At 42.1% G+C, this 26721-nt stretch overlaps 1 protein-coding gene across 9 annotated transcripts in view; it reads left to right on the forward strand.

Moving 5' to 3' along the window:
* Positions 1 to 26721, forward strand: part of myo9aa (myosin IXAa) — a 235602-nt gene that overhangs the window by 82332 nt on the left and 126549 nt on the right. For 7 of the 9 annotated variants that reach the window (XM_060940904.1, XM_060940907.1, XM_060940911.1 and 4 more), the window contains exons 3-6: positions 3867 to 3961; positions 6323 to 6385; positions 7613 to 7712; positions 22098 to 22151. In XM_060940904.1, coding sequence (XP_060796887.1) covers positions 3867 to 3961; positions 6323 to 6385; positions 7613 to 7712; positions 22098 to 22151 — 312 coding nt within the window. The remainder of the gene's footprint in view (positions 1 to 3866; positions 3962 to 6322; positions 6386 to 7612; positions 7713 to 22097; positions 22152 to 26721) is intronic. The other 2 variants (XM_060940908.1, XM_060940909.1) reach the window with 1 other exon arrangement.

Here is a 26721-nt window from a genome sequence, read left to right on the forward strand (position 1 = left end):
GAATGCAGTCCTCTCTTACACATGTATAGCTCTTCTTCCCTTCTGAAGATGCTGAGTAGATGAACAGAGATTCACTCCAGCAGGCAGGACACTGACACTAATAACGTTTTAGCCACGTTCCCAAAACGAGGCCAGATCAGGACACAGTGTGCGAAGATTTCAGTCGCCCGCTCGTCACACATGAAGATGGTTATACAGTCAGCACAGGGCTGTTTTTGAGCTGTTGCAGATTATTGGGCCTGTGGGAGGGATGGCCAGTTTTCTGCTTTCCTTACCATGAAAAGACCTTCTGCTTCTCCTTTGCTAAACATTCCCTCATGTTCAGCGCTGAGAAGACTTACGACGGTCATATTTCTGCATTTAATCATGTCACGTGCGCCACACTGTCACGTTGTCCATGAACAACTGATGGACTCGCTGCTTCGCTGCCTTTCATTGCGTTACAACCCCTTTTACCCTAGACAAAAACTGCAGCTGCTCTCGTGATGTGATATGATGTTTAGATTTAAGAATGCAGATACGAAGTCAGCCAAGCCAGAGCGGTTTACATTTTGTAGTTACCTGCTTTAAAAAAAAATGTAGGATGATTTCACATACTCCAGGTGGAATTGTACACAATAATTCAATGGTTGCTGCCAGAAAAAGAAAAAAAAAAACCACGATACTTGAATCAAAAAGCACCTTGAATGATCATTGATCATTTCTTTTAAGCCCCAAACCCCTCTGCATTTTCAGTCAGAACTTTGACTGGTAGAAAGCATTTCTGTCTTCTGCTTGCTTAACCACACCGAGTTTGACATATTAATGGCAGAATTGGCAGTCCCTGTGTGACATTTCCCCTTGGATGCGTCTGCCAAGCTGTGTCCAACAGGAGTCTTGAAGCCTCCTATTAATGTGTCGCACACAGAGCTGTGCAACATCCGCTTAATGTTTGGCTTCTCCAGTCCTTTCCAAAGAGAGAGCCGAGCTATATATTTAGTTTGTTGGGCTAAATCCGGCAGCCATCTGTACTATAATCTTTGTGTTTTGACGTAACCTTTTCTGGCCATCTCTCCTCTGTTGGAGGAGATGACTTAACTCCATTTTTTTTGTGTGTGTGTGTATGGGGAGGGAGAGAGAGTGTCTGCATTGGCGTGCCACAAAACCCCGGATCTGGAATCAGAACTGGGTGGTGGTAATCCCTTGTGTGCGATCCATTGCATCAGTGAATGTATGATTGCCTGGTTGCTGGGAGGGAAGGGAGTGGACCCGCCGTCCTCCAGACGGACAGAGGCAGCCCAAAGCGACCCGTGGAGGAATCTGTTTACTTGTGGTGCAGCTACAAATAACTGTGGCGTTTATACACCGAAGGACTGCTATCCATTCCAGGCAGCTGGACAACACACAGGCCAGAGAGGAAGGTGTGGCTCATATTTTGGTGGTCCCATCATAATAATAATCAGATGGCATTTGACCACAGTCGTGGTTTTTTTTTTTTTTTTTAATGCATTTCAGGCAGAAATTCCCCAGGATAAGTTTTATGAAAAAGCAGCTACAAGCATCATAAAAAAACATGTGTAACATGGCATCTACAGTTTAGTTGTAGTATTTTTATTTATATTTTTAACTCCATGCTATGGCAATATAAGAGACACTTGAAAACTATGTACTTTCTACTTGTTAAGCTTATAGCAGCCATCAGAACAAATGCAATAAAATTCACCCGGCAAAGAAAGTGAATTCGCCAAAAGGAAACGGGGCATGAAAGATGCGTACTTGGCTCTGGTCAAGGTTACTTTCGGTTTATTCTGGCTTTCTTTGAGCTATCGTGAATCGTGAGCATTGGCTTTGTGATCCATTAGAAAACGAGGGGGCAGGGCTGTGGTCTGCTGTCTAATAAAAGCACAGAGTAGAATGTGCTGTTTTTATGATTTTGTTGTAACATGGAGGTGTGTTTTGTGGTAAAATTCTATTGTTTTCTTTCTGCCTGCTGGAATTTTCTTGTTTTGAATATACAGGCAGTGCAATAAACTGAGCTTCAAAACATGTGCAGAATGGAGATGACAAACACGTACACGCGATATGGCTTAAAAAGAAAAAATGTGGACACCTGACGACAATGTGCTTGTTGAACATCTCATTCCAGATTTGTTCCCCCTTTGCTCCTGTTGTTCTGAGAAATCCTTCCACTAGGTTTTGGAGCGTGGCTTTGGGGATTTGTGTTGATTCAGTCGCAAGAGTATTATGCCAGTTTTCCACTACAAACGCGGCTGAGTCGGGCTGAGCCGTGCCGTGCTGAGTCGAGCTGAGCGGGGCTGTTGGAGTTGCATTTCGACTACAACCGCGCTGAATCGTGCTGGCTGGAAGTGGGTGGACACATTGGGTGGAGTTAGCGAAAGTGGGTGGACGTCACGTGATGTCGTTAAGCGGCGCAAACAGTGACATCAGTGAGCTTTTAAGCGGTAGTCTCACGACCCGAATAGTAAACAATAAACATGGAGGACATGGAGTCGTTAGTGTTGCTGGTCTTGGTGCTGTGGCTTGTTGTCACCGACAACGCCAACAGATACTGGCAAGAGCGTATAGATGAGGCGAGGCGCATAAGGCTTCATAATTCTCGTAATTCTCCTTCTTCCGGGTTTACGGTGTTTACAGATCCCAGCGTGCTCGCGGGGTGTGTGTGGGCATGTGAGGACACTCCTCCTCACCAATCAGTGCACAGGGGAGTGTCTGCTCACGCCCCTAGCCTCACTCGGCACGGTTTGGCTCGCTTCAGCCCTACTCCAAAACGGTGCGAGTTTTAGGGGCTAAGCAGGGCTGAAGCGAGCGGAGTCGTGCTGTTTTTTGGTAGTCGAAACGCGAGCTGTGTCGGGCTGAAGTGAGCTGAAAAAGGGTAGTGGAAAAGGGCCATTAGTGAGGTCAGGTACTGATGTTGGACGAGGAGGTCTGGGGTGAAGTCAGTGTTCCAGTTCATCCCAAAGGTGTTCAGTGGGGTTATGGTCAGGGCTCTGTACAAGACACTCGAGTTCTTCTGTACCAGTCTTCATGGAGCTTTGTGCACAGGGGCATTGTCGTGCTGGAACAGGTTTGGACACCTTGGTTCCAGTGATGTGAAGTTGTAAAGCTACAGCATACAAAGACATCCTGTACAACTGTGTGCTTCCAACTTTGTGGAAGAACCATACATGGGTGTGATGGTCAAGTGTCCACAAACTTTTGGCCATATAGTGTAAATATGAGGTACAAGGGTGCAAGAATGAGAACAGGTCATTTATCTCATTCGTTTCAGAAAACAGACCACTTGTTGAAGCAGGGTGAAAAATATTACACGGTTATATAATGCTTTTGGCTCTCAACTCGAGTTGTCGACAGTTTAAGCCATTTCAGATGAGTGTCCTTCATCAGAGTATCTGTCTGTTATTCAAATGAAAACAAGCAAGTGCACGTGGTGTGGTGTGGCGTGTAGCTGTCCATGCCAAAATGTGCATAAACCTAAAATTTCCCACAACAGACTCGACACAAGTTTGGAACAACATGAGCTAGTATTCACAAGAGTTCAGTTTATTAAAAAATAAAGCCAAATTAACACTCCATGGACGATGAGGACAGAAGTCTGTTATTGCAGAGAAGTGCTGTTAGTCATCTTCCAATAAGAACAAATGGTTTTAGCTGGGAGCTAGTGATATTTTTGCTCGTCTCCCTTCCATATATTATGTTGCATGTATTATTTTTAGCCACACGCAGGAAATACAGCGTCCTTGTCTCTTCAAACCGTTATTGTTTGGCCTCAGTTTCTATACATGCGGTCGTTATTGTATGCCGTTATTCTTGCAAATTGAATCCGCCGCACCACTTGCAACAATCGCCTTCTGTTCTTCTCTTCCCAGGCCTTTGGCAACGCAAAGACGGCCCACAATAACAACTCGAGCCGCTTCGGCAAGTTCATCCAAGTCAACTATCAGGAGAGCGGCACTGTCCGAGGGTAAGAGAGCGCTTTTGTCCTGCTGTTGAACAGCAGTCAGTGTGGTGGTGCACTGATCAAGGATTTTCATTTTATAGCAGAATATTCAAATATTTATTTTAAAATACCCGATACATTTTAGTAGTGTAGATAATCCTACAGGAATGGGCGCGCACACCAGTTTCTAACGCTCAGGTTTTCTCCTCATAGCCTGATCGGACAAGAGGAACCATTGTTTCATGTTTATAAAATCACTTGTTTGACCTTGTTACTCTGTGGTCAAAATGATATCAGCTCTGTAATGGCTTTACACTGCCCTCGTTCAGATTTTTCCCCCCAAAGATTCATTTTATGACCATTTTCTAGCCTCAATGAATCTTTTATAAAGAAATGGGGAATTTTTGTGCTTCTGAAGTCAGAGTATTGTCAGAGCTTTTTGTACCTGTTCAGTGTAATTAACGTTTTAATACAGTAATGTATCTGAGGCGGAAAATTTGAGAGATTCTCATTTAAATTTTGTTTGCTTGCTACTTCTGGGAAAATGTTTCAGAATTTCAATAACGATTGTCCAATTAAACACACTGGAGAACCATACATGTCCGTCCCATTACTTGTGTTTTTTTTTTTTTTTAAACGTCTAGGCACAGAAATATCCTGACGCTACCATTATTGATACATTAGCAAAAGAAAGTATCCAGGGTTGGCACGCATTAGCCTGCAGTCCAGATAAACCTGCATCCTAGTCCCTAGTCAGTGTTCATAAACCAGCAGTAGTTGTTTTTGTGCTGAATTATGCCAAGATAAAAATAGACATCAGCAACTGCTTTTGATGTCTGGATCCTTTGATTTGCTTCCCAGTAGAGAGGAAGAGTGGAGTGTGTAGCTGTGTTTCCTCCTGACGTCAGTCGCTCCATTTAAACTGTGTGTGCGTGGTGTTTTTTTTTTTTTTTGTTTTTTTTTTGCAAATGGTACGTTCAGTAATCTGGCCATTTTTACAGTTCTGTTTTATAGAAATTTTATAGGAATACAATAAATAGAATATCGATCAGGGCGGCACGGTGGTGTAGTGGTTAGCGCTGTCGCCTCACAGCAAGAAGGTCCGGGTTCGAGCCCCGTGGCCGGCGAGGGCCTTTCTGTGCGGAGTTTGCATGTTCTCCCCGTGTCCGCGTGGGTTTCCGCCGGGTGCTCCGGGTTCCCCCACAGTCCAAAGACATGCAGGTTAGGTTAACTGGTGACTCTAAATTGACCGTAGGTGTGAATGTGAGTGTGAATGGGTGTCTGTGTCAGCCCTGTGATGACCTGGCGACTTGTCCAGGGTGTACCCCGCCTTTCACCCGTAGTCAGCTGGGATAGGCTCCAGCTTGTCTGCGACCCTGTAGAACAGGATAAAGCGGCTAGAGATAATGAGATGAGAATATTGATCAATGTACAACTTCATAACATGCTTGGGGTTGCTTTTCATCGTCCACTTATTGATGTATAGAACACAATTATTCCTTAAAATCGAGTTGTATATGCGCTGATGGCCGACAAGCTGAGTCTACTGTAAGCCATGTACAACGAGATTGAGCGGAATAATGGTTTTATTCTATCCACATTTCACTGGATTTTGAGAAACGGAGCATTTTTTAAAAATTTTTTTGCAAATTTGGTAAATAACTTTTTTTTTTTTTTTATACACAAAACGTCTGACAAAATCACGTACGCGTAGAATGTAAACAAATGGGCAAAATGATTGGAGCAATTTGTGAAAAATGCAATAAATCGTGAAAAATAAAGCTACATTCTTGCCATCAAATACTTTTTATTCCATATTTAGTTGCACCTTTTTTTTGGGGGGGGGGGTTCGTTTTCAAGTAGAGTTTTTATTTTGTCCTCGGTTGGTTCAGTAACACAATTCACCGTTTTTTTTTTTTTGTTTTTTTTTTTTTGGGCGGTTGGCAAACCAGCTTGACTGTTCTGGAGTGTGGAACAGGAGATATTGGGGGGGCGCTATATTCTTTTATTTAGCATTTTTGTTTCTTTTAAATACTTGGTAACAAAGTGATGTATCTGACTTGATGTGTGCTGCCATTTTGTTTTTCTCTACTCACAGTATATGAGCTGATATCCTAGTAGTAGAGTAGCCAATCGGAGCGTGCGATTGCTCATAGCCAGTGAATGTGGAGAGTGTGTGTGTGTGTGTGTGTGTGTGTGTTCAACACATAAAATATTGTGTGTTGAAATAATACAAGTAAATTACTTCCTTTTATCACTTTCTTTATAGCAGCTATAAACAGTTGTTCCTTCACCATTTTTTGGCCGTAAAGAAAGATATATAATTTTTTTTTTTTTTTTGTTATGTTAACACTGTTTTTGATATTTTCATCACCTCTGTTCCAGTGCCTATGTGGAAAAGTACCTGCTGGAGAAGTCTCGGCTTGTCTATCAGGAGCACAACGAAAGGTAGAAACCTCTTGATTTATAAATTTAAAAAAAAAGTTTTCTGTCTCCAGCAGTGTGTGGTAGTGCTGAACACAATACTTGTTGATTCACTGATTAGCCTGTGTTGCACAAAATAAATCCTGTATTTGGCTTCAGCTCTGACACAGTGGCTGCAGTGTGAATAAATCCACTTTTGTGTTGAAAAGGTCACATGTGGGAACGATTGCGCCACACAGGCTGCGTTGTCTAAGCCGCGTACAACAGCCTCCCAGTCATACGTACAGAACTCGCCCTCCAAGCAGCCCACAGTGATTGGAAAAGCTAATCTGTCTGGTTTTAACATTGATGGCATGTGAAGGAACCAGCAGTTTCTGAGTGCCAGACCATCATTTCCTGACGGTGTGGAGTTTCAGCTCCATGAAGGCAGTCATTTAGTTTGTATCAGATATGATCTGACACAAGAAGAGACCTCGGAGATCAGAAAGCCTACACGGCTATGCGCAGCTAATATAGCTTGAAAACATTTCATCTGAATATAACTCGTTGGTTGATGTGATTTTTCTTTCAGTTTAGCGGTTTCCAGTGAGTGCAGTTTGTTCATGAATGGCGCGTCGTACGTTAAAATGTTTCTAATTGCATCTCATGCCGTGGAATGACCACAAGAGAAGTTAGTTTTTGTTATCGCTATAAACAGTTATAACGGCTATAAACCTTCAAGCGTCTTCATTTTTTTAATGTTAATAAGACCAAAAAAAATTTTAGTTCAGTTACGGAGAAACTGGAACGTACAAAGTGCTCTGTCCTGAAAACTTACTTTCACAGACTCGTGCCATTTTTATGTTTGTAGTATATTTTCTCTAATCTTTTGTTCTATGTGGCCAGTAAGGGGTGGGTGGGTGTGTGTGTGTGTGTGTGTGTGTGTGTGTGTGTGTGTGTGTGTGTGTGTGTGCGCGCATGCATATGCATTAATGCTGTCACGGTCACTTACTGAGACAGATTGCTGACATCAAACTCCCACTGTTTAGCAAAGGACTCCCTCCAGCTCCAGCTGCTCTGTGACCCTTGACCTCCAGCGGCACACTCTGCTCACTGACCCTCTGCTGGGGATATGACACGTTTTTTTTTTTTTTCCTCTCTGTCTGTCTGTCGTCTGCCTGTACCGGTGGAAAAAGTGTTGCATTTGTTGCTCCTGACTCCAGCTGTTTTTTTTGTTTTTTGTTTTTTTTTTTTCCTTTCTTCTTCTTACAGGAACTACCATGTGTTTTATTACCTGCTGGCAGGCGCAAGTGAGGAGGAGAGGACAATGTTTCACCTCCTCAAGCCTGAAGAATACCATTACCTCAGTCAGGTAACCACATGCTCACCGAAGCACTGAACATATGATTGTGTGTGTGTTTATGCATGCACCAGTGTTCTATTCACCGAGGCCCAAACCGGATGGAAGGGAAAGCTGAGTGCAGAGGAAACCTGTTCTATTGTTCCTGCTGTAGTCTCGCATAGAAAAGCTAATCTCTCACAGAAAAGCAGCTCTTAAACCATTGTCACTTCCCGAATACACCACTTTTCAGTCTTCTGTGCATGTGCCCTTTGTTGTTACCATGTCCCGTGTTTACTTATACAACTGTGTATTGAGCAGTGCGTATGCATGTGTACAGCTCATAATTTGTTGCGTGTTGTGCATCTGACAGTTCATTTTCTTGGCAGTACTTCTGTCACATCTTCCTTTTCTCATATACACCTCCACACTGGGTGGAAACATTCCTCTGAGATCACGATGTAACGTATAAGACAATGCTGATTCTCTCTGTCGAGGCTTCTCTGTATCTTCATCCAGAAAAGGAGGCGTAACTTCCCACTCTGCACCAAAAAAAAAAAAGCTCCGTTATTGAATGACCTTTCGAGCGGTCTGTAAAGCAGGACAGATTTTTATGACCATCTAAATAAGTTGATTTATTTTAGCCTTCATTTAACCAAGGTAGTCACTATTGCATGCGAGCACTGGCCAAGAACGCAACTTGGTAATTAGCACAAACAGCATTCAGACCCAGGATGTAACATGTATAACAATTAGTGCTGTCAAGCGATTAAAATATTTAATCGCGATTAATGTCGCGACTGTCGTAGTTAACTCGCAATTAATCGCAATTTAATCGCACATTTTTGTCACATGAAAAACCATTGTAATTCTCTTATCAGCATAAAGTGAATGGGCTTGCTTTGTACCTATTATTATTATTTTTTTTTAAATTGCAGAGCATAACACGTCTTGTCACAACCACTGACATCCATAACTTCCATATTAGATGAGAAAACCAAGGGATGAAAAATAAAGTGCATATCACTGTGAAAATTAAAAAAAAGTTTTATTTTACTCTTCATTAGTTTCTTTTGAAGAGAAGTATTTGCCATAAAAGAAGAAAAAACAGATTAAAAAAAACATCCATCATACGTTCAAAAACGTTCATCATAGTGTGGCACTGTATTCTCTAATTCTCACTGCTTATAACTCTACACCTACCCGGTGGAGATGAGCTGGGAAACTGAAGGAACAGTATTGAAAAGTATTTTTCCAGTCTCACCTGTGAAAGGTAATCCCATGTGATCTCGTTTGGATGGTAAACCTGTTGGTACAGTTAAACGCAGCACATGAATGAGGCATCTTTATTCTCGGCTACTGTCTAGACCAGAGGTCACCAACCCGTCGATCGCGATCGACTGGTCGATCTCGGAGGCTTTCCCAGTCAATCTTGGAGGATGAGGAAAGAAATTGGAAGATTATACAGAAATGCACTGCAGTATATCTGATTGGCGTTCATATTACATGTCTTCCGATAGGCCCACTACAGCTTTCCCCCTCTGTGTCGCAGGGTTCTTTTTTTTTTTTTTTAACTCCTGCTGCTTACGTCTCTGAGCATCGTCACCATGGTGATAGCCTCGCAATACAGTTCAGGGTTCTCCACGAGGGGTTTTAGAGGTGCAGGCCTCCCCCCTTTTTGTGATTCCCGCCCCCGTTTAATTTCTGCCGCCCCTTTACAAAAGGAAGCATGATATTGCCTATAAAACCGTGAGGATATAACCTGGCTGTCAGTGTTACTGTAGCTCTTGAAGTGTTTCCGCGGAGTGGTGGATCGGACTCGAGCCTGGCATGAGCCACTCCGACGCGCTATAATGATACCAATCTATCACCAGCCAATCAGGAGACTTAATCAAACGCATCCCCCGCCCACCAATCTATCACCAGCCAATCAGGAGACTTAATCAAACGCATCCCCCACCCACTCGTGTCCGCGTCTGAGACGTTGAATTTTCACAGAAGGAGGGAAGAAGTTGACTGAGGTAAGACTGTGTGATAAATTAACGAACGAATAAGAGAGGAATTTCAATATATAGGGCTCAAGTTTGTTACCGTTAAATAAATATTGCTTGTACAGTAACGTTATGTTGTTACAATGCTGACCCACTTTTAACGTGCCGAGTACCGACTGTAGCCGGTAACAAATGCTAATTAGCTTGCTGTCAAGTTTTCCCTTTGTCGAGCTTTAAGTGCAAGGTCATGGATGTTACTACTGCTTGTTCCTGCCGTAATATGATACGTGATATGAACCTAACTATAAGGCACTCACTGACCGTGTTCAGTCACAGCCATCACATTGACTTGAGTTGCGTGATGAACTGTAACCTCTGTAGCATGACAGCAGTCATTGGTAGTAGCATCACTGCAAGTTCATATTTGTCTTTATTGTGTATGTATGGTTAAAGAAAATCAGTTCATGTTGAATTGAAGTTGTCATTTTGTCACTTAAGTTACAATTTGTGATATATCATCACTGGTGTGTTGTAATTTCAGTTGACAATTTCCATTTTATGTTGCTGTGAAATTAATTAATTTAGTGTTACAATACAAACAAGACAGTGCAACTGATGTTAACAGTTCAGCTTTCTCATTACAATATTATTAGTTGATATTAATAACAATCTGAGTCATTGGTGGTTCATTCATTCTGCTCACTACAGATATAGGCCTATATATTTTTTTGTGTATAGTTAATTTCCATTGTATGTTGTACTGAAATTAAGTCATTTAGTCAGCTCTCACAAGAAATTAAAAAGTTGGACCAGGGTCTTAAATCTTATTCAGTTAAAATTAGGCTAAATCAAAAGCCTCAACTTGAAACAGTCTAGTCTGGATTTCTTTTTCTGTCAACGCTTCAAGGGGCAGATCTTGCTTGCCATCTAGGCAGAGGTTAGGGATCTCGGGCATAAAAAGGTTGGTCTCTATACCAGAGATGGGTGAAGAATCTACACTTTACCCCATCCAATATGGCAGCGAGGATGTTTATATGTCTGTGCCTTTCTCCATCACTCACACGTACTCTTATTGAAGCAGCGCACGACAAGCCTCAACAGGAACTACGGGTGACTCGCAGGGCCAAATTAGAATTTGCGTTAACGGCACTATATATTTTTTTAATCGCGTTAAATTGAGATCGCGTTAACGCGTTATTATCGTGTTAACTTTGACAACACTAATAATTTTTTTAAAAAATTGTTAAAATAAGCTTTCCAGGTAATAAATAATCCACAGTCCATCAAAATCAGCACCTTATTGTACAAGGTACAGTTCAGTTATTTATGTAGTTTTTTTTTTTTTTTTTTAGGACAAATACATTGCTGGGGGGTATGGGGGTACTCCCCTAGAAAATCTTGGATTTGGTTGATGTGATTTCCTGCATTCTGGTGGCCTTTTGGAGATGAACAATACCTGAATTCACTCATTCATAGCGGACACCCTGACTTGGGGACTTACAGTAGCTGCCCCAACCCCATAAACTATGATAACTCCAATGTGCCATACATTAAGCTCCTTACTGATTTGAATCTGGACAGCCAGAGTATTCTTTACGCTTATCAGACAAGGGTACACTTTTGTGTAGTCGGATGTAAAATGTGTCCCTTATATTTCTGTTTCTTGGAGCACTCTGCCTCTGTCATGACGCTCCTGCTCCTATGCACTGATTGACTGAATCATCGTTAGAGGGAGAAGCGTGCAGAATATGGCGGCCAGTTCATCTCATCTTATTGCTCCTCTCCACTGCTTTGGCCAAACAGCGCACGCAGAGGCGGGAGAAAACATGCCTCACGCGCTGTCACTGCCACATTGCAAGTGCGTGCACACATGAACCACCAGAGGGCATGTGCATACACCTTGTGTGGTTTTTTTTTTAATTTCTTCTTAAACCGGAAATACGAGGGCGGCACGGTGGTGTAGTGGTTAGCGCTGTCGCCTCACAGCAAGAAGGTCCGGGTTCGAGCCCCGTGGCCGGCGAGGGCCTTTCTGTGCGGAGTTGGCATGTTCTCCCCGTGTCTGTGTGGGTTTCCTCCGGGTGCTCCGGTTTCCCCCACAGTCCAAAGACATGCAGGTTAGGTTAACTGGCGACTCTAAATTGACCATAGGTGTGAATGTGAGTGTGAATGGGTGTCTGTGTCAGCCCTGTGATGACCTGGAGACTTGTCCAGGGTGTACCCCGCCTTTCGCCCGTAGTCAGCTGGGATAGGCTCCAGCTTGCCTGCGACCCTGTAGAACAGGATAAAGCGGCTACAGATGATGAGAATGAGACCGGAAATACGTGTTGTGAAATTGGCCACATCCCAAACCGTACTCTACCCTACTCAATAGTGTGCCAGCACACCACAGGCTGCGTGGGCCTGTTATTGTGACGTACACAAGTTTGCATCTGGTCGGTTCGGGATGAAGCTTGCTCGCTTGCTCTAGATTCCGTGAGATTGTATGTAATTTGCGGGCATCAGGGAGCCGCTATCAACTTGCGGGGGACTCCCGGGACATCTGAGGATAAGAAGCTGAAGTCAGCATGAGTGTCTGTATAGTATTTGCAGGTTACCTGGCGTTGCCTGGGTTTTGCAAAATTCTGGGTTGCCCCCAGATTTCCATGTCAAATCTGAAGATCTGTCGAGAAATGATGTTAACCCAAGACAAAACAATCCAAACATCCACCACCCAGGGGCCCATCGTGGACTCCCTGGGGCCCGTACATAAATTTTGTTTATATCTGCAAAATTCCGGGTTATCCCCGGACCTACTTGCTAAATTTGGTGAAAATCTGTAGAGAAATGGCGACATTAGCTCAAGACTAACTAACTAACCTTTGCCGCTTATTATATAGATAATGAACTGCTGAACAGGCCAAACGCAGTAACGAATGTTCGTCAAAGATGAATTGATGGAATTTAAGGCCATAAAATTCTGATTTTCTTATCCATTTTATTCAGGTTTTTAACCATGTGCTGTATTTGCCTGTCTAGACCAGGGATCCCAGACGTCCGCTATTTAGCGGAATTCTGCTATTTTTCTAGCCAAAGTGGTGGTTTTTTTTTTTTTTTTTAAATCTCTTGTATATCCGTTAAAAATGTTTGTTTAAGTAAAATGACCAGCAGAATACGTTCTGATTTGGTTTGCTTGTTTAGCGATGTTTTTGTCAGCTTCGTTTGTTCTCGTTGACATTCGGGAACACTCGGAAGTTAAATTGATGTAAATACCGTGAGCAGTGTTGCCAGATTGCGCGGTTCTCCGCCCAGTTGGGGGTTTTAAACATATTTTGGGCTGGAAAACGTCAGGAGTATCTGGCAACACTGACCGCGAGACTGTACGCGATAGAACAAGAAAACAATATGGCTGCGCCCATTTGCTAGAAAACATGTTTTAACTCCGTTCGTGCTTTTGCTTCTAATGCGTTGAACTTAATTCAGAGCACTGCAGGAACATCAGAAAAGCAGAAGGAAAGATCAGAGAAACAAAAGCAGAGAAAACTGGAGGAAAGACAGAATGCACCCCAGAAAAGAGCATTAAATTCCTTTGCAGTGAAACCTTTCAAAAAGAGAGGTTTAAATCAAATATCTCCAGTATTTGCTGTACATGTGTGTGTATATATCTAATATTACTGAATCATTGATTTCTGCTCATATTCATGATTTTTGAAAAATGAATGTGGCTTATATTAGACTAGTTTTGACATTAACTTGAAACAAAAAAAATAAACAAATGAGAACTATGGATACTATTGTTATAACAAAATCAGTGGAATATTTAGGCAAGTATATTCTTCAAAGCTAAATTTTCGTCTAATTTTTATAAAAATTTTTTTGCCACTTATGTCATTGATTGATTACAAAATATGGCATCAAATAGATACACATTATGGTTAAATTCTGTTGCTTTTCTATGTTAAATCTATGTAAAAAATGTGTTCTATAGCATCTTTAAATGTTAAAATCTCAACAGCTTCAGGCAGCCCCCTTGACCCCTGCTGATAGTTTCTCATCTCATTATCTGTAGCCGCTTTATCCTGTTCTACAGGGTCGCAGGCAAGCTGGAGCCTATCCCAGCTGACTACGGGCGAAAGGCGGGGTACACCCTGGACAAGTCGCCAGGTCATCACAGGGCTGACACATAGACACAGACAACCATTCACACTCACATTCACACCTACGGTCAATTTAGAGTCGCCAGTTAACCTAACCTGCATGTCTTTGGACTGTGGGGGAAACCGGAGCACCCAGAGGAAACCCACGGGGAGAACATGCAAACTCCGCACAGAAAGGCCCTCGCCGGCCACGGGGCTCGAACCCGGACCTTCTTGCTGTGAGGCGACAGCGCTAACCACTAGCCTACACCACCGTACCGCCCGGTGATAGTTTCTTACATTCCTCTATTTTTTTCAGTTACTGCTGGAGTCCCTGCTAGACACAGGTTCAATATAGCAAGAGTTCAAATCCAGTTGAGAAAGTGACTTAATATTGAATAATAATAGGCTGTTGAGTGGAATCATTAAAATTTGCTCCATCCAGGAATCCGAAAGAATAAAACTGGTTTGGTCCAGGTGCAATGGATGGCGTTACACTCTCGTCCTCGTCAATCAGGGACGCGAGCCAATTGTGTGCATCTGTGAGCTTGTGTATGGAGAAAAGGGTGGATAAAGCTTTCCTCTGAGTGTTCAGCTGCCCTGCCATGTGAGCGTTGAATAGATGCAGTCGTAGAGGAAGCACGTGTTTGCCCTCACCCTCCCTGTTTGGTCGTTGTGGGATAAGAGAGGTGGAGGACTGGGAAGGGACTGGCAGACTAAAATTTTTTAAATGATTGCTGCTTTAAATTCATTTATGATGCAGTTTAAACCAAGCATATAACGGCGTAGTTAATATAAAGTATTTTAAATGTACTTTCTCTTATTGCTGCAGTGACTATTTTAGTTTATGCACTGAACACGTACTCCGAAACTAACCACACGCGCACACTGGTCTTACACAACCATGTGATGGTCACTTGGCAGCCCCAAAAGCTCGGGTGTGAACTCCGCCAACAGTCTGTCTTTTTATGGCTTGCTCACCCGTTTCTCTCGTTCCCATTCAGACAGAATGCTGGCTTTCATACTGCTCCTGTAAATGTTGTTTTTGCTCTTGAGGTTATATGTGGAAAATAATCACAAGAAGATTTATGTCTGAGATTACCAGCTGTCCTCAAAGTAGCCAGTGTGCGTTAGTGGCGAATTCCAGACGTTTTTCCTGAGCGCTGTCACAGTTCTACTCGTTCTTTCTCAACATTCAGATCAACTTTCAGATGACACTCCCAGGAACGAGCAGAAATGTTGAGAATTTCACAGGTTGTGCCCAGAATTCCACACGCACGCTCCAACCTGAATAAGTTGTCAGTTTCTGTTTATTTAAAGAATAGGCGTCTGAGGTTTTTAAAAACATCTGACCAGGGTTTTTTTTTTTTTTTAAAGCCACTGCCACTGAACTCAGCCTGAACTTTACCCAGAATTCACTCTTGGTATGTGAACGACAAGTGTGTGACATCTGTCCGATACATACTGTAAGTTCATTCCGCAAAGAACATCAGGATGTGTTATCTGATGGAGTTCAAGCAGCAATTGGGGGAAAAGCATAGACCTGTATGCAAGTGTGTGTGTGTGTGTGTGTAATTGTGCTGTCCCTTGAAAACGCAGTCTGAATTTTCGGACTAAATATTCACAGCAGGTCATTAAATACATTAGATTCACTTTATTCATCCCACATCGGGGAAATTCACGTGTTACAGTAGCAAGAAAATGTCACAGATAACAAATAAAACTGAAATAAAAATTAGACAAATGAAGGATTAAATACAGAGGGCTATTTGCATTATCTACCGTGAAAAAGTATAGAAAAATTGCCTTATTGAGAGGCTCGGAAAAATTGCACATTACAGGTAGACTGTGTGTGTGTGTGTGTGTGTGTGTGTACACGTTTTTGCAAACAAAGAACAAAATTCGGTACGGATCCATCTTGACTGTTGCAGAATTTCACACGTGAAAAATGATTACCTGGGCAAAATGAGGATTTTCCACCAGGTTCTACTGATGTCTCACAATGAAACGATAAGCCAACAAAATTAGTGAGCGAGTTCAATAATCATGTTGCCCAATATCCATTTTTGCAACTCGAGAACGACATCATTTCAACCCTCCTTGTCGGGTTTACCCAAAACCATGAGCATTGTTCAAGCTCTTTTACTGGGGCGCTGCTGTGCTTCAGTAAAATCTCACATTCAAGTTTTAACAAGTTCCTGTATTTGGTAGTGGATTAATTTAGATTGATAACAGGAAAAGAATTGCCCCCTCCAATCTGCAACATCAAGCAACGCAGTTTAACCAAAAATGCACGCTGAAGTGCGCGTTTCCTTGTGGTCTGGGTCCGTACACAGCAGTGTGCATGTTGTAGCCAGTGCGCCTGCAGCAGTCCAGGTAAAAATCAGGACTGAGGACAGGCCTTTTGATTTACATAATTTGGGCTACATCCTGTGTTTCTGAATTTGGGCTTTTTCCGTCATGATCCAGGGCAATTTGGGCTTTTCTGCACGTGCGAAGTGCTGTTTTCCCAGTGCTCTGTGTTTTTTAAACCTGCTGCTGCTGCTTTTTTTTTTTTTAGCTACAAAGTTATGAATAAATAAAGAAATCTATGAATGTTATTTTTACCTTTCTTGCGAAATGTCTGCAGCATTAATCCCTCTTGATGTACCCGACAAAAATAATTAGAATGCAGTTAGTATTTAAACGATGTGTTGGGGCCTGAGGAGAGCCTGGAGGAAAGGAGCCTGTGAATGAAAAAGCAAGTTCTGCGCTGTTGCCATCAAAAAGACAAACCTGTAGCAGACCTGCGACACAAAAGGTTTTTCCGTCACGTCAGAACAACTGGCAGCGCAATTCACAACATGTAGTCAGGTTAAAGCTCTTAGTTTAAATGAAAGGCCAGTGTCTAAGACCATCAACAAGAAGAGGACCAAGCTCCAAGTTACTGATTTCACCCACACTTTACAGAACTGTGTGTATTTAAGATGCAAGCTGTATCTTAAATACACACAGTTGTGTCCTGAATAGCTCTCTTTTATTCAGTCTTTTACCTGATTTACCTAATGTGGAAATCCCGCTCTGGTTATTGGTACACGCGTCTCGCTCCTCCATGAAATCATGGCATGCCGATCACTGTTGATGGAGAATTCGTGCTCTGCACGAGGCTTACGGCTAGTTCGACGAACCCGGCGCAACGACGGAATGGTGCGGATTTCGCGTCAATTACGAGAAACGCATGCCAATTCTTGCTAATTTCGATGTTTTTAAAGAAGAAAGTCAAGACTTTGGGTTTCATGCAGCCAAGTTCATTTAATCAACATCTCGTGTTTTTACTTTTGGTAGCATATTTTGGGCGCTTGACCTTAATTTGGGCGCCTTTTTAATTTGGGCGCCTATGACGTTATCCATCGCAGGTTTCATGTAACTGAAAGACCTGGAGGAATAAAATGGATAGCACGCAACAGGCATTCAAGAAAAACATTCTTATTTGAGTAATACGGTGCTTGTTCCCCTGTAGATCTTTGTCAAGCTCCACCAATTTGCAAAACTTTCTCTTTTTTGAGAGCATGTCTATAATTTGTCTTCGTCACTACTAGATGACTCCATCATTTCACTCAGGACACGACTGACAATCGCAGCAAGAAATAGAACGTGAAATATTAAATTCGCAATTCTGCGTCTTAAGCGTGTCAAGGCCTTTAGTATACTTGACATGAACACATTTTATACTTGTGCTTTTATTTCAATACATTTCCAGTGTTTCTCATTTACGTTTTCCAAGTACTCTTTACAAATCTCAGATTATGATGTAAATGATTCGCGGTTTCCCTGGCTACCAATCTGTCCAGACAATTTATTTACAACATTTAAAACGTCAAATCAAAACTGTACCAATTTGTAGAGATACCGTTCATTTTGCAGAGGGATCGTCTATTAATTTGTCGCAATATTTGCACAGTTTTTAATAAATAAATTGCAAGTTGAGGTACAAAGTACATGCTGGGGGGAGGGGAGGAAGCCTAAATGGCTTATAATTGGCCCTCCCCATCTAACATATATATACACAAGTTTACAAGCAGTAAAGTAAGAGTAAAGATATACTAATTAAACATAATATCTAAGTAAATGATTCAGTCAATGGATACTTGGGCAATACAGCAAGTAGTTTTCATTAAAAATGTCGTTTGGATATTTTAATAAATAAAAACGAAAATGTGAATTCTATCCAACTAACCGACTGCCGTTTGATTACATTACAGGCGTTTAGCAGACACTCTTATCCAGAGCAATGTACAACAGGACCTTGACATACCCACAGCAGTGGGCAGTGTGGGGAGCAGTTGGGGGTTCGGTAGCTTGCTCAAGGGCACTTCCGCTATTCCTGCTGCTCCAGGGAATCAAACCGTCAACCTTATTATCCCAAAGCTGCTTCTCTGACCATTAGGCCATGGCTTCAGGCAGTTCTAAGGCACATTTACAGATGCTAACCAAACTTCATAACATTTCATACAGAATAAGTTATATAAATAATAGGGCTGTCAAAGTTAACGCGATCTCAATTTATCGCGATTAAAAAAAAAAGTGCCGTTAACGCAAATTCTAATTTGGCCCTGCGAGTCACCCGTAGTTCCTGTTGAGGCTTGTTGCGTGCTACTTCAATGTGAGTGAATCATACATCTGCGTAGAATCATACGTCATCCTCGCCGCCATATTGGATGTGGCAAAGTGGAGATTCTTCACCCGTCTCTGGTATAGCGTCTAGACAGTAGCCGAGAATAAAGATGCCTCATTCATGTGCTGCGTTTAGCTGTACCAACAGGTTTACCGTCCAAACGAGATCACATGGGATTACCTTTCACAGGTGAGACTGGAAAAATACTTTTCAATACTGTTCCTTCAGTCTTCAGTTTCCCAGCTCATCTCCACCGGGTAGGTGTAGAGTTATAAGCAGTGAGAATTAGAGAATACAGTGCCACACTATGATGAACGTTTTTGAACGTATGATGAACGGTTTTAACCTTTCTGAATGTGAAGGAATCAGTGATGTATTTTGTTTTGGTATGGCGTTAGAACCTGGCCGAACTCAGTTTGGCGGTCATTCAGCTCACTTTATTCAGCGAGAGTAGGTCTGTGTGGTGACTCAATAAATGAAACAGTAAATTTTTATTTTCATTCACTATTTCCAGTTTTTCCACTATTTCCATCATTTATCATATTCAGTCTTGTAGGTTGGTTATTGTGGCCTCAGGTTTTGGTAGCTTGCTACGGTATGCTGACTGATTAGCTTACCTGAGCTATCTATCGCGTATCTGTCGCTAGTTTGCAGTGTACAGGGTATTTCGCACACTGTTTATAACCATCACATTAAAAGTTATACGTGTTGTTTTGATGCCTGTTTGTTTCCTAAATATATACGTGTGTGTCTTAATGGGTGAATAAAAGGCATCGAGTTAAATATTATTGTAGAAAGGGGCTTTATGAAGTTCAGTCCATTTACTTGCATTGGTTTACGGGGAAGATTTGCCACATCAAATATGGCGTACACTCTGACGTATCCCAGCAACGGGCCACCAGCTCAATGCGGCGTCTGTTTATATGTCTATGGTGAGTGATGGAGAAAGGTCTGTTAAACGGGAAGTTTCATTTCAAAAGTAGTGTGATTGAGTTGGTTTTGGTATGCACTTTGCAGTTCTAAAATACTTTTGCAAAGTGAGATTTCAGTATGCTGTAGCACTGTGATATGACACTAAATGTCTTTATTGAAGTCCAACTGCAATTTATTTTTGTTTGCCCAGCACTGTGAAGTCCTATAGGCTGTGACTGAATACAACTCCGGCACAATTGAAGTTTTATTTCATTATTTTCTTTTGTCACACATGTCTGAACTGAGACACAGTAGTATGTGACTACATGTTTTATATTTGAGACTACAGCTCCCTAATCCATCACACAAAACACAAAATTGGATTTTATGTTCAGTACTGCCTAGTATGTGAGTGAATAAACTCCCTTACCATTTTCTCTTGTCCCAGCAGTTTAACAAGTACTTTTAGCATAAAATGTGTTCACCATTTTAATTGTAACATTTTACTTTAAAGTGCTGATGACACGAACATGACTCTATGCAATTTCTTAAATAAACTATATAACATGGCAAACATGTTAGATTTCTGTTATAATTACGTGAAAAGAAGCTGTTGTTACGCAAATATCCAACTTTTAATTGCACAGCGCAAGAAAACTGGGTCCGTGGCTCACGGCCATGTTGTGACGTCAGCGGGAGAACACGCTGCAGTTCACTGGCTGTTCTACTCTGGTTCTACTCAATGGAAATGGCGCATGAAAACGCCGGTGAACTCTCTAGTGCTAGCTCTTCCTCTTCTGGGAGTCTAGAATTGTGTTGATCTCTTCCGAATAGAATCTATGATAGCCTACCCTCTTTACCCTTTGCCTCTCGTTGCTAGGCGGCAGTTACATGAAAGCCGCAAGCTTTCACAAGCAAATACATGACTGATATCACGCCGACTTTATGATTACATTTATGATTATCATGTAGAATCTATAGCTCTACGTACCTTTTATCTTATGTCGTTTCACAACACATGTTCTGACAGGAGGACTGTCTTTGGATCCGGCATAGCTACTAGTAGACCCCCTCCGGAATACTGGCAGTGTTGCCAGATTGGGACGTTTCCCGCCCAGTTGGGCGGTTTCAAGTGCATTTTGGTGGGTTTTGTTGGGCTGGAAAACGTCAGCAGTATCTGTTGCCAGATACTGCTGACGTTTTCCAGCCCAAAATATGTTCAAAACCCACCAAAATGCACTTGAAACCGCCCAACTAGGCGGGAAATGTCCCAATCTGGCAACACTGTGTAGGCACTGCTGATGGTAGTAACACACGTTTGTGCTGAACTGAACACCCAAGAGATTCTTTTAAGCTGGGAAGGGTGTCAAAACGATCCAAATCGAAGTGTTCAGAGCACAGGACGGATGTTGGTGAGGGCTCCCACTTGTCACGAGTGCGCCTGACTTGCCTCATCCACTTCGCATGCAGCTCGGGATCTCTGGGAAACTTGAATAAACTTACCCCATCCTTGTGGGTTTTGGAGCAAAAGCCAGCAACACAACGCGAAGGCATAATAACACTCTCTCTCTCTCTCTCTCTCTCTCTCTCTCTCTCTCTCTCTCTCTCTCTCTCTCTATATATATATATATATATATATATATATATATATATATATATATATATATATATATATATAATGTCTAATAAAAATACTAATAATGACAAACTGAACACCTGTCGCATCAACAACAAACTGGTAAGTTAGGAGGAAGGTTCTTTCGCTGACATCATATAGCTCCTCCTTCTCTTTCATCTCCTGGGTGCTGCAGCCCCGTCAAATTTGCCCAAATAGCCGCGTTTATCATCATAACTTGTAAAATAGGCCTCTTCGTGAATTAATATATGGATCATCGGGAATTACTTATGTTATAAAACATCGCCAAAGATGTCAAAAACGTGTCATCAGCACTTTAAAAGCCTTATTCATTTACATAGATTTAAAAAAAAAAAAAGCGATTAATTGCGATTAACTATATGAAATCCTGAGATTAATCGCGATTAAATTTTTTAATCGTTTGACAGCCCTAATAAATAAGTTATTTATATTAACTTGGACCCCATTTAGGTGTAGGCACTACTTCTTCACTTTGGCTCAAATACAATTTTGGCCTGTTGCTTCCATTTCTAGGAGGATTTTGCCACATTGATATCGAGTACCATTCTGACACCATGCTCGTTTTCTCGTGATTTGTAAACGTGCCCCACTATCGCGTACTGCTGCTATACTACAAGTGCGAGTGAACAGGTGACACACTTCGAGCGATCAGGCCAGCTCTACTCAGTACAAGGTCACAACTGTAGCTGGCTAATGATTTTTAAATCAACTTGCTTAGTATGAACATGCATGTGTGCCCTATTCACGATTATTATTTAAACCAGGAAACCATAAACGGAGCTAAGTAGTTACTTATTGTGATGAGTGAGTCGCAAAAACATTCACTCAAACTTGGTCTGAAAACGGTATACTTTTTTTTTTTTTTTTTTTGGGTATTCACTGAATATTCTTCCTCTTCCATTCCCATGTGTGTCTAATACCTCTTTAAATTGAGCAATACAGATTACTGAATTTCTTCACAGATGTCGTTATTTGTATAATCTTGTGTCATGCATGTGTGTCCAAGTTAAGAGTCTTTATGCCTCACTAATATCGCATGTTGAGTGTGTGGAATGTCTGAATGTTGCCTAACCTCGTGTACCTTACTTCCAGATGACAAAGAAACCACAGAAACTGCACTGGGAATATTATTATGAGAGCGAACCGGTCAGTATTTGTGTGATACAGCGTGTGTGTTGGTGCTGTAGGGATGCGGCTCGCTGGCTTCCTCAACCCCCCCCTTGATTTGGGTGTCCCTTTCTGGTTTTTTTTTTTTTTTTGTGTCACTGTGCTTCATAGGTCCTACTTAGTGTATTGTATAAGCCTCTTGCCTGTGTGTTTGTAGTGTTCACTCTGGGTCAGATCTTAGGCTATCTGGTAGCAAACACTGACAAGATTGAACAAGTGGTTGATAAGTAAGAATACAAACACACACTTATTTGCATTGGGAGTAGTTTTCCCAGCTCTATTTGTTGACTTGGCCTAGCAGTAGTCGCTTTACCAGTCATCTGAGCCATCCTGATAGAGTTGTCTTGCTCCTGAACTTGACATCTGACCTCAGAATGAGTATCTGGTGCATTTTAAAGGTTAAACCGTGAACTGCATGACCGCTTTGTGTAATGACCACACCACAGGGTCTGGAGCTTGTCATGCACAAAATCAGTGACGTAAAAAAGCTTTGTGTTGGCGAGTTTGCCTTGTTTTGTTCATGCAGTAATTCCACATTTGTGAATGCAGTTGCAATATGTTTATTTTGACCAAAAAGTGAACCCCTCCAAGTTTTATTTACAGTCTTGTGAAAGCTCGCTGAGAGTCTGGAATGTTAATACCAGTAGAAATAAGGACCCTGGTGAATTTCTGCTCCGTGCCAAAATATTAATCCTCTGAACGCAAGCAATTCTGTAATAGCTGTCCTACCACTTTGAGCTAAAACCCTGAAACACCTTCCTGTAGCCATGAATTTGTTGTACTTGGAAAGCCCAGTGACAGTTAACATGAGAAATTGCCCCCTTCTACAATTCCTACACTGGAAACGTGAATGCTAACAGGCTGGATCCTGGTCTAAGCGTGGCACTGATTATGTTTCGGAGCTATTTGCCTTTCCATCACTCTGGTATGCCATAATTATAGGATCAATGACCGAAGTGGGAGGTGAAGGAGACGCTGTCTCATTACACGGCGGACGTTGTGTAAATGCGCCCGTGTTTTCATGAGCAGGTAGATTCCTTCAGTGCCAGCTCAAGAATTCTGCTGTCAGTGACAGTTTTCCTCATGCACGCGTGCGCGCGCGCACACTCCCTCTGGGCCTCAATACCTCCCACACCGTTTACTATCAAGACCGGGAGGAAAGGGAGCGCTAACGTACAGCCAAAACAAGGTGTATCTTTATGACTCATCCAAGCCTAACAAGTTTAGGAGACAGAACCAATCTCTATTCAGTGACTCCTACAAACTTGAATTTCTGCTACATCTGGGCTCGGAGCCATTACATTTCATACTCTGTTACACGCGCTACTTCAAAAAATGGCCCTGAATTTATACTCTGTTTTTATTTGGATTACCTGCTCCTTTTTTGTAGGCCCAGCATGCATCACGCCGCTGCTCAGCTCCATTTCATTCAAAGTATTAAGTAATAAATTGCCACTTCCCTTATTGCCTTTGCACATGTGCCAGATTTTCCGCTAAAACACTAAATTTTCCACTGCATAGGCAGGACATGCATATGCTACTATTCACCAGGCCCCTTATTTCCAACACGGAAAATCCCTGATTGGGCCAAAGTTCATAATGACACGGTGTTTCGAGTTATTCAGCTCAACTCCGTGTCAATACTGAGAAAGACGATGAGCAGCTTCGCATTCACATGTGCGATTATTACTGTTCATCACTGGGCAGTTTATCAGTCGTGGAATTTCCATCCATCTGTTTTTATGCAAATGTTTAATTTGAACCTGAATATCTCCTGACTGAGTGGGACACCATGAGTCACAATCCTCCTTTTTCAGTATTGAGGAATGCATTCCCTGCAAAAATATTATTAAAAAAAAAAACTTGTTTGCAAATTAGAAAAAGGCCTCCAACTAACGAAATGCAAAACGATGCCTCAAAATGCATCCGTTTTGTTTTTAACCTAAATACTATTGAACTGAGGTTTGTGCCCACAGAAGTAACCTTGAATAAAAATGAGTGCTCTCGCAATGTGTTCGAGTGAAGTCTCCGATTCGTCTCAATTTATCCAACAATAGGTGATGGAAAAGTATAAAAGGTGAGAAATTCTTAACTTGAAGTGCTCCAAGGGAAAAAGCAGTCAGTTAAATAATTAAAAATAAAATGCACATTGAATAAAATTAAATAAATACAGAAGAATAAAAACATGAAATGGACAAATACAAAATGGAGGTGCGAGTCATGTGAATGTGTATAATTAAAAAAAAAAAATAAATGCAAGAATTGTACCGTATCAATTTATGACCGACCGTACGGGAGAGCGGCGAGATTTGGGACGGTTTGTTGTATTACCGGAAATTCATTTCAACAATCGGGCTTTAGATTACGTCAGAAGTTAGATGTTGCCCCTTTAGAGGAACCTACTTCCTTTGGAGCTATGAAGCTGGACACTGCAGTAAGGTTTGTGCAATTTACTATTTTTGTCAGCCAGAACTTGTCTTCTACTTCACCTCCGTTCTATGGTGTAATGTACGCCGGTGAATTCAGGGTTTGTTAAGAGTTAAAGTATGTAGCCTAGAGTTGCCATATATAATTAGACTTGGACAACCTTTGTCATTCAGTATGTAACAAGTGTACACAAGGACATTTCGTTGCAGTTTGGCTCAGCACAGAATTAAATATAAAGTGTATTAAATTAAATTATGCAGCAGCAAAAATATAAAGTGCAATAGTGTCAAGTGACCTGTGGAATTAGGAATTATTCAAGTATAAAAAGAAGTTTAGAGTTTGGATTTGGAGTTCAGCAGTCTGGTGACCTGGGCGGGGGGGGAAGCTGTTATAGAACCTGGTGGTCCTGCACCGAATGCTGCGGAACCTCTTTCCAGGGGCCAGGAGGGAGAACAGTCCAATATTAATAAAGTTTTAAAATGTATTAAACTTAACTTCTGGAGGGAAAACCATTTAAATGACCCCCCCCCCCCCCCCCCAAAAAAAAGTATTTTTAATTAATAAATAAATGAAATGGCCAGATAGGGAGAGTTGGGACAGTTCATTGTGGGCGTGTCCCTGCATGAGGATTAAACGGATTTCATTCATTCCTTGAGAATGGAACGGTTTTGTTTAGGTTTTGAGTAAACTGATATTTTCTATCGCTGTCCCAGCATTATGTTCTCATCTAGTTCATATGTTACAAATTTTGATCATAAATAAAAATTAAACATGTAGGCCTAGTTATTTTTGTTCCATGTCTCTGCAAAAAATAATGACCGAAAAAGTGAAATCTGAAGGCCAGTATATGATAGTCTGGCTAACGCGACTTCCCAACCGTTAAGCCCAACCGTTTCCCAAAGTGCGTGGTTGACCCGCCTCCCTGAAATGCCTCAGTTTGCTACTGGTCGAAGCCAGAAAAGGCTGTGACGAAGCTTAAACCAATCACATCACTCTTTCCTCTGACGTATGTGACGCGACGGGGCTAACTGGTAGATTAAACTCTTACCGAAGCCGGTCGGGAGCAAGGCGAAAACGTCCTTCCTTTCAATAAATACCTCCAGGGCTGCTCTTTGCTCCGTTTTCAATGAGAACTTGCTCCATGTTCGTAATGTTTCTAGTGAATGAAGTGCTTCCGGCATAGATTCTGTAAACAATCTATGGCTTCCGGTCGCAGTTCTACTACGTCACTGCCTTGAACACGCCTCTACCCAGGGCCGTTGGAGATGCTCAAAGTTGATTGGCTCCCGATTTTTCGGGAGCTTGGAAGAGCTGGAGATAGCTTGCCTGGCCAGACTAAGCTCGCAACAGGCCCTCGTGTTGCGTCATGCTTAGGATGGGCGGGCCCAGGCTAAGTATATGAGACAACTGAGAAACTAATGTCGTGGTAAGAGGGTATAGTAAATGCTCCCTAACGCAATATGAATGTGACGCTACCTGCAAAGAATTTCAGAGTCTACAAAAGCTGAAAACTTGCCCCAAGTCTCCGAGCTCTCCCCTACTGATGGTGTTAATACTGTTAATATATGCAGACAATACAGTAAGCCCTCAGTATTCGCGGGGGTTAGGGACCGAACATGGCCGTGAATAAGCCAAAATCGCGAATACTTGTAACCCCCCCCCCCCCCCCCCAAACTGCTTTTTATGTAGCGCACGGTACTCTCGTTGATGCCGTAGTGATGAGCCACTGCCGCAAAACTCTTCCCTTCCTTTACCATATCGAGAAGTCCTACCTTCTCCTGCAGCGTCATTACCTTCTTCTGGCGCTTAGGTTCCTTGGCAGGAGCCTTAAAAGATGCAGAGCATTTAGGAGCCGTTGTAGGGCGTAAAAATTATTCAAAAATACCAAGAACACACAACACGTGAACAAGTCTGAAGTACGGGAACCGCGAGACTGTACTGTACAATGCGCTCATTCGTATCAGCCAATGAGCAGCAGGCCGCCATTCAAACTTCAGCCAATAGCGAGCGAGCATTCGGCTCCGAGAATGTAGCAGTGCGTAAACGTTCGATATGTTCGCTGCAAATGACTGCGAATCGCTGAGATTTCCGTGAAAGTATAGGAGATATGTTCTACATAAAA

The sequence above is a fragment of the Neoarius graeffei genome, chromosome 15 (assembly GCF_027579695.1).
Source record: "Neoarius graeffei isolate fNeoGra1 chromosome 15, fNeoGra1.pri, whole genome shotgun sequence".
Classification (NCBI taxonomy): domain Eukaryota; kingdom Metazoa; phylum Chordata; class Actinopteri; order Siluriformes; family Ariidae; genus Neoarius; species Neoarius graeffei.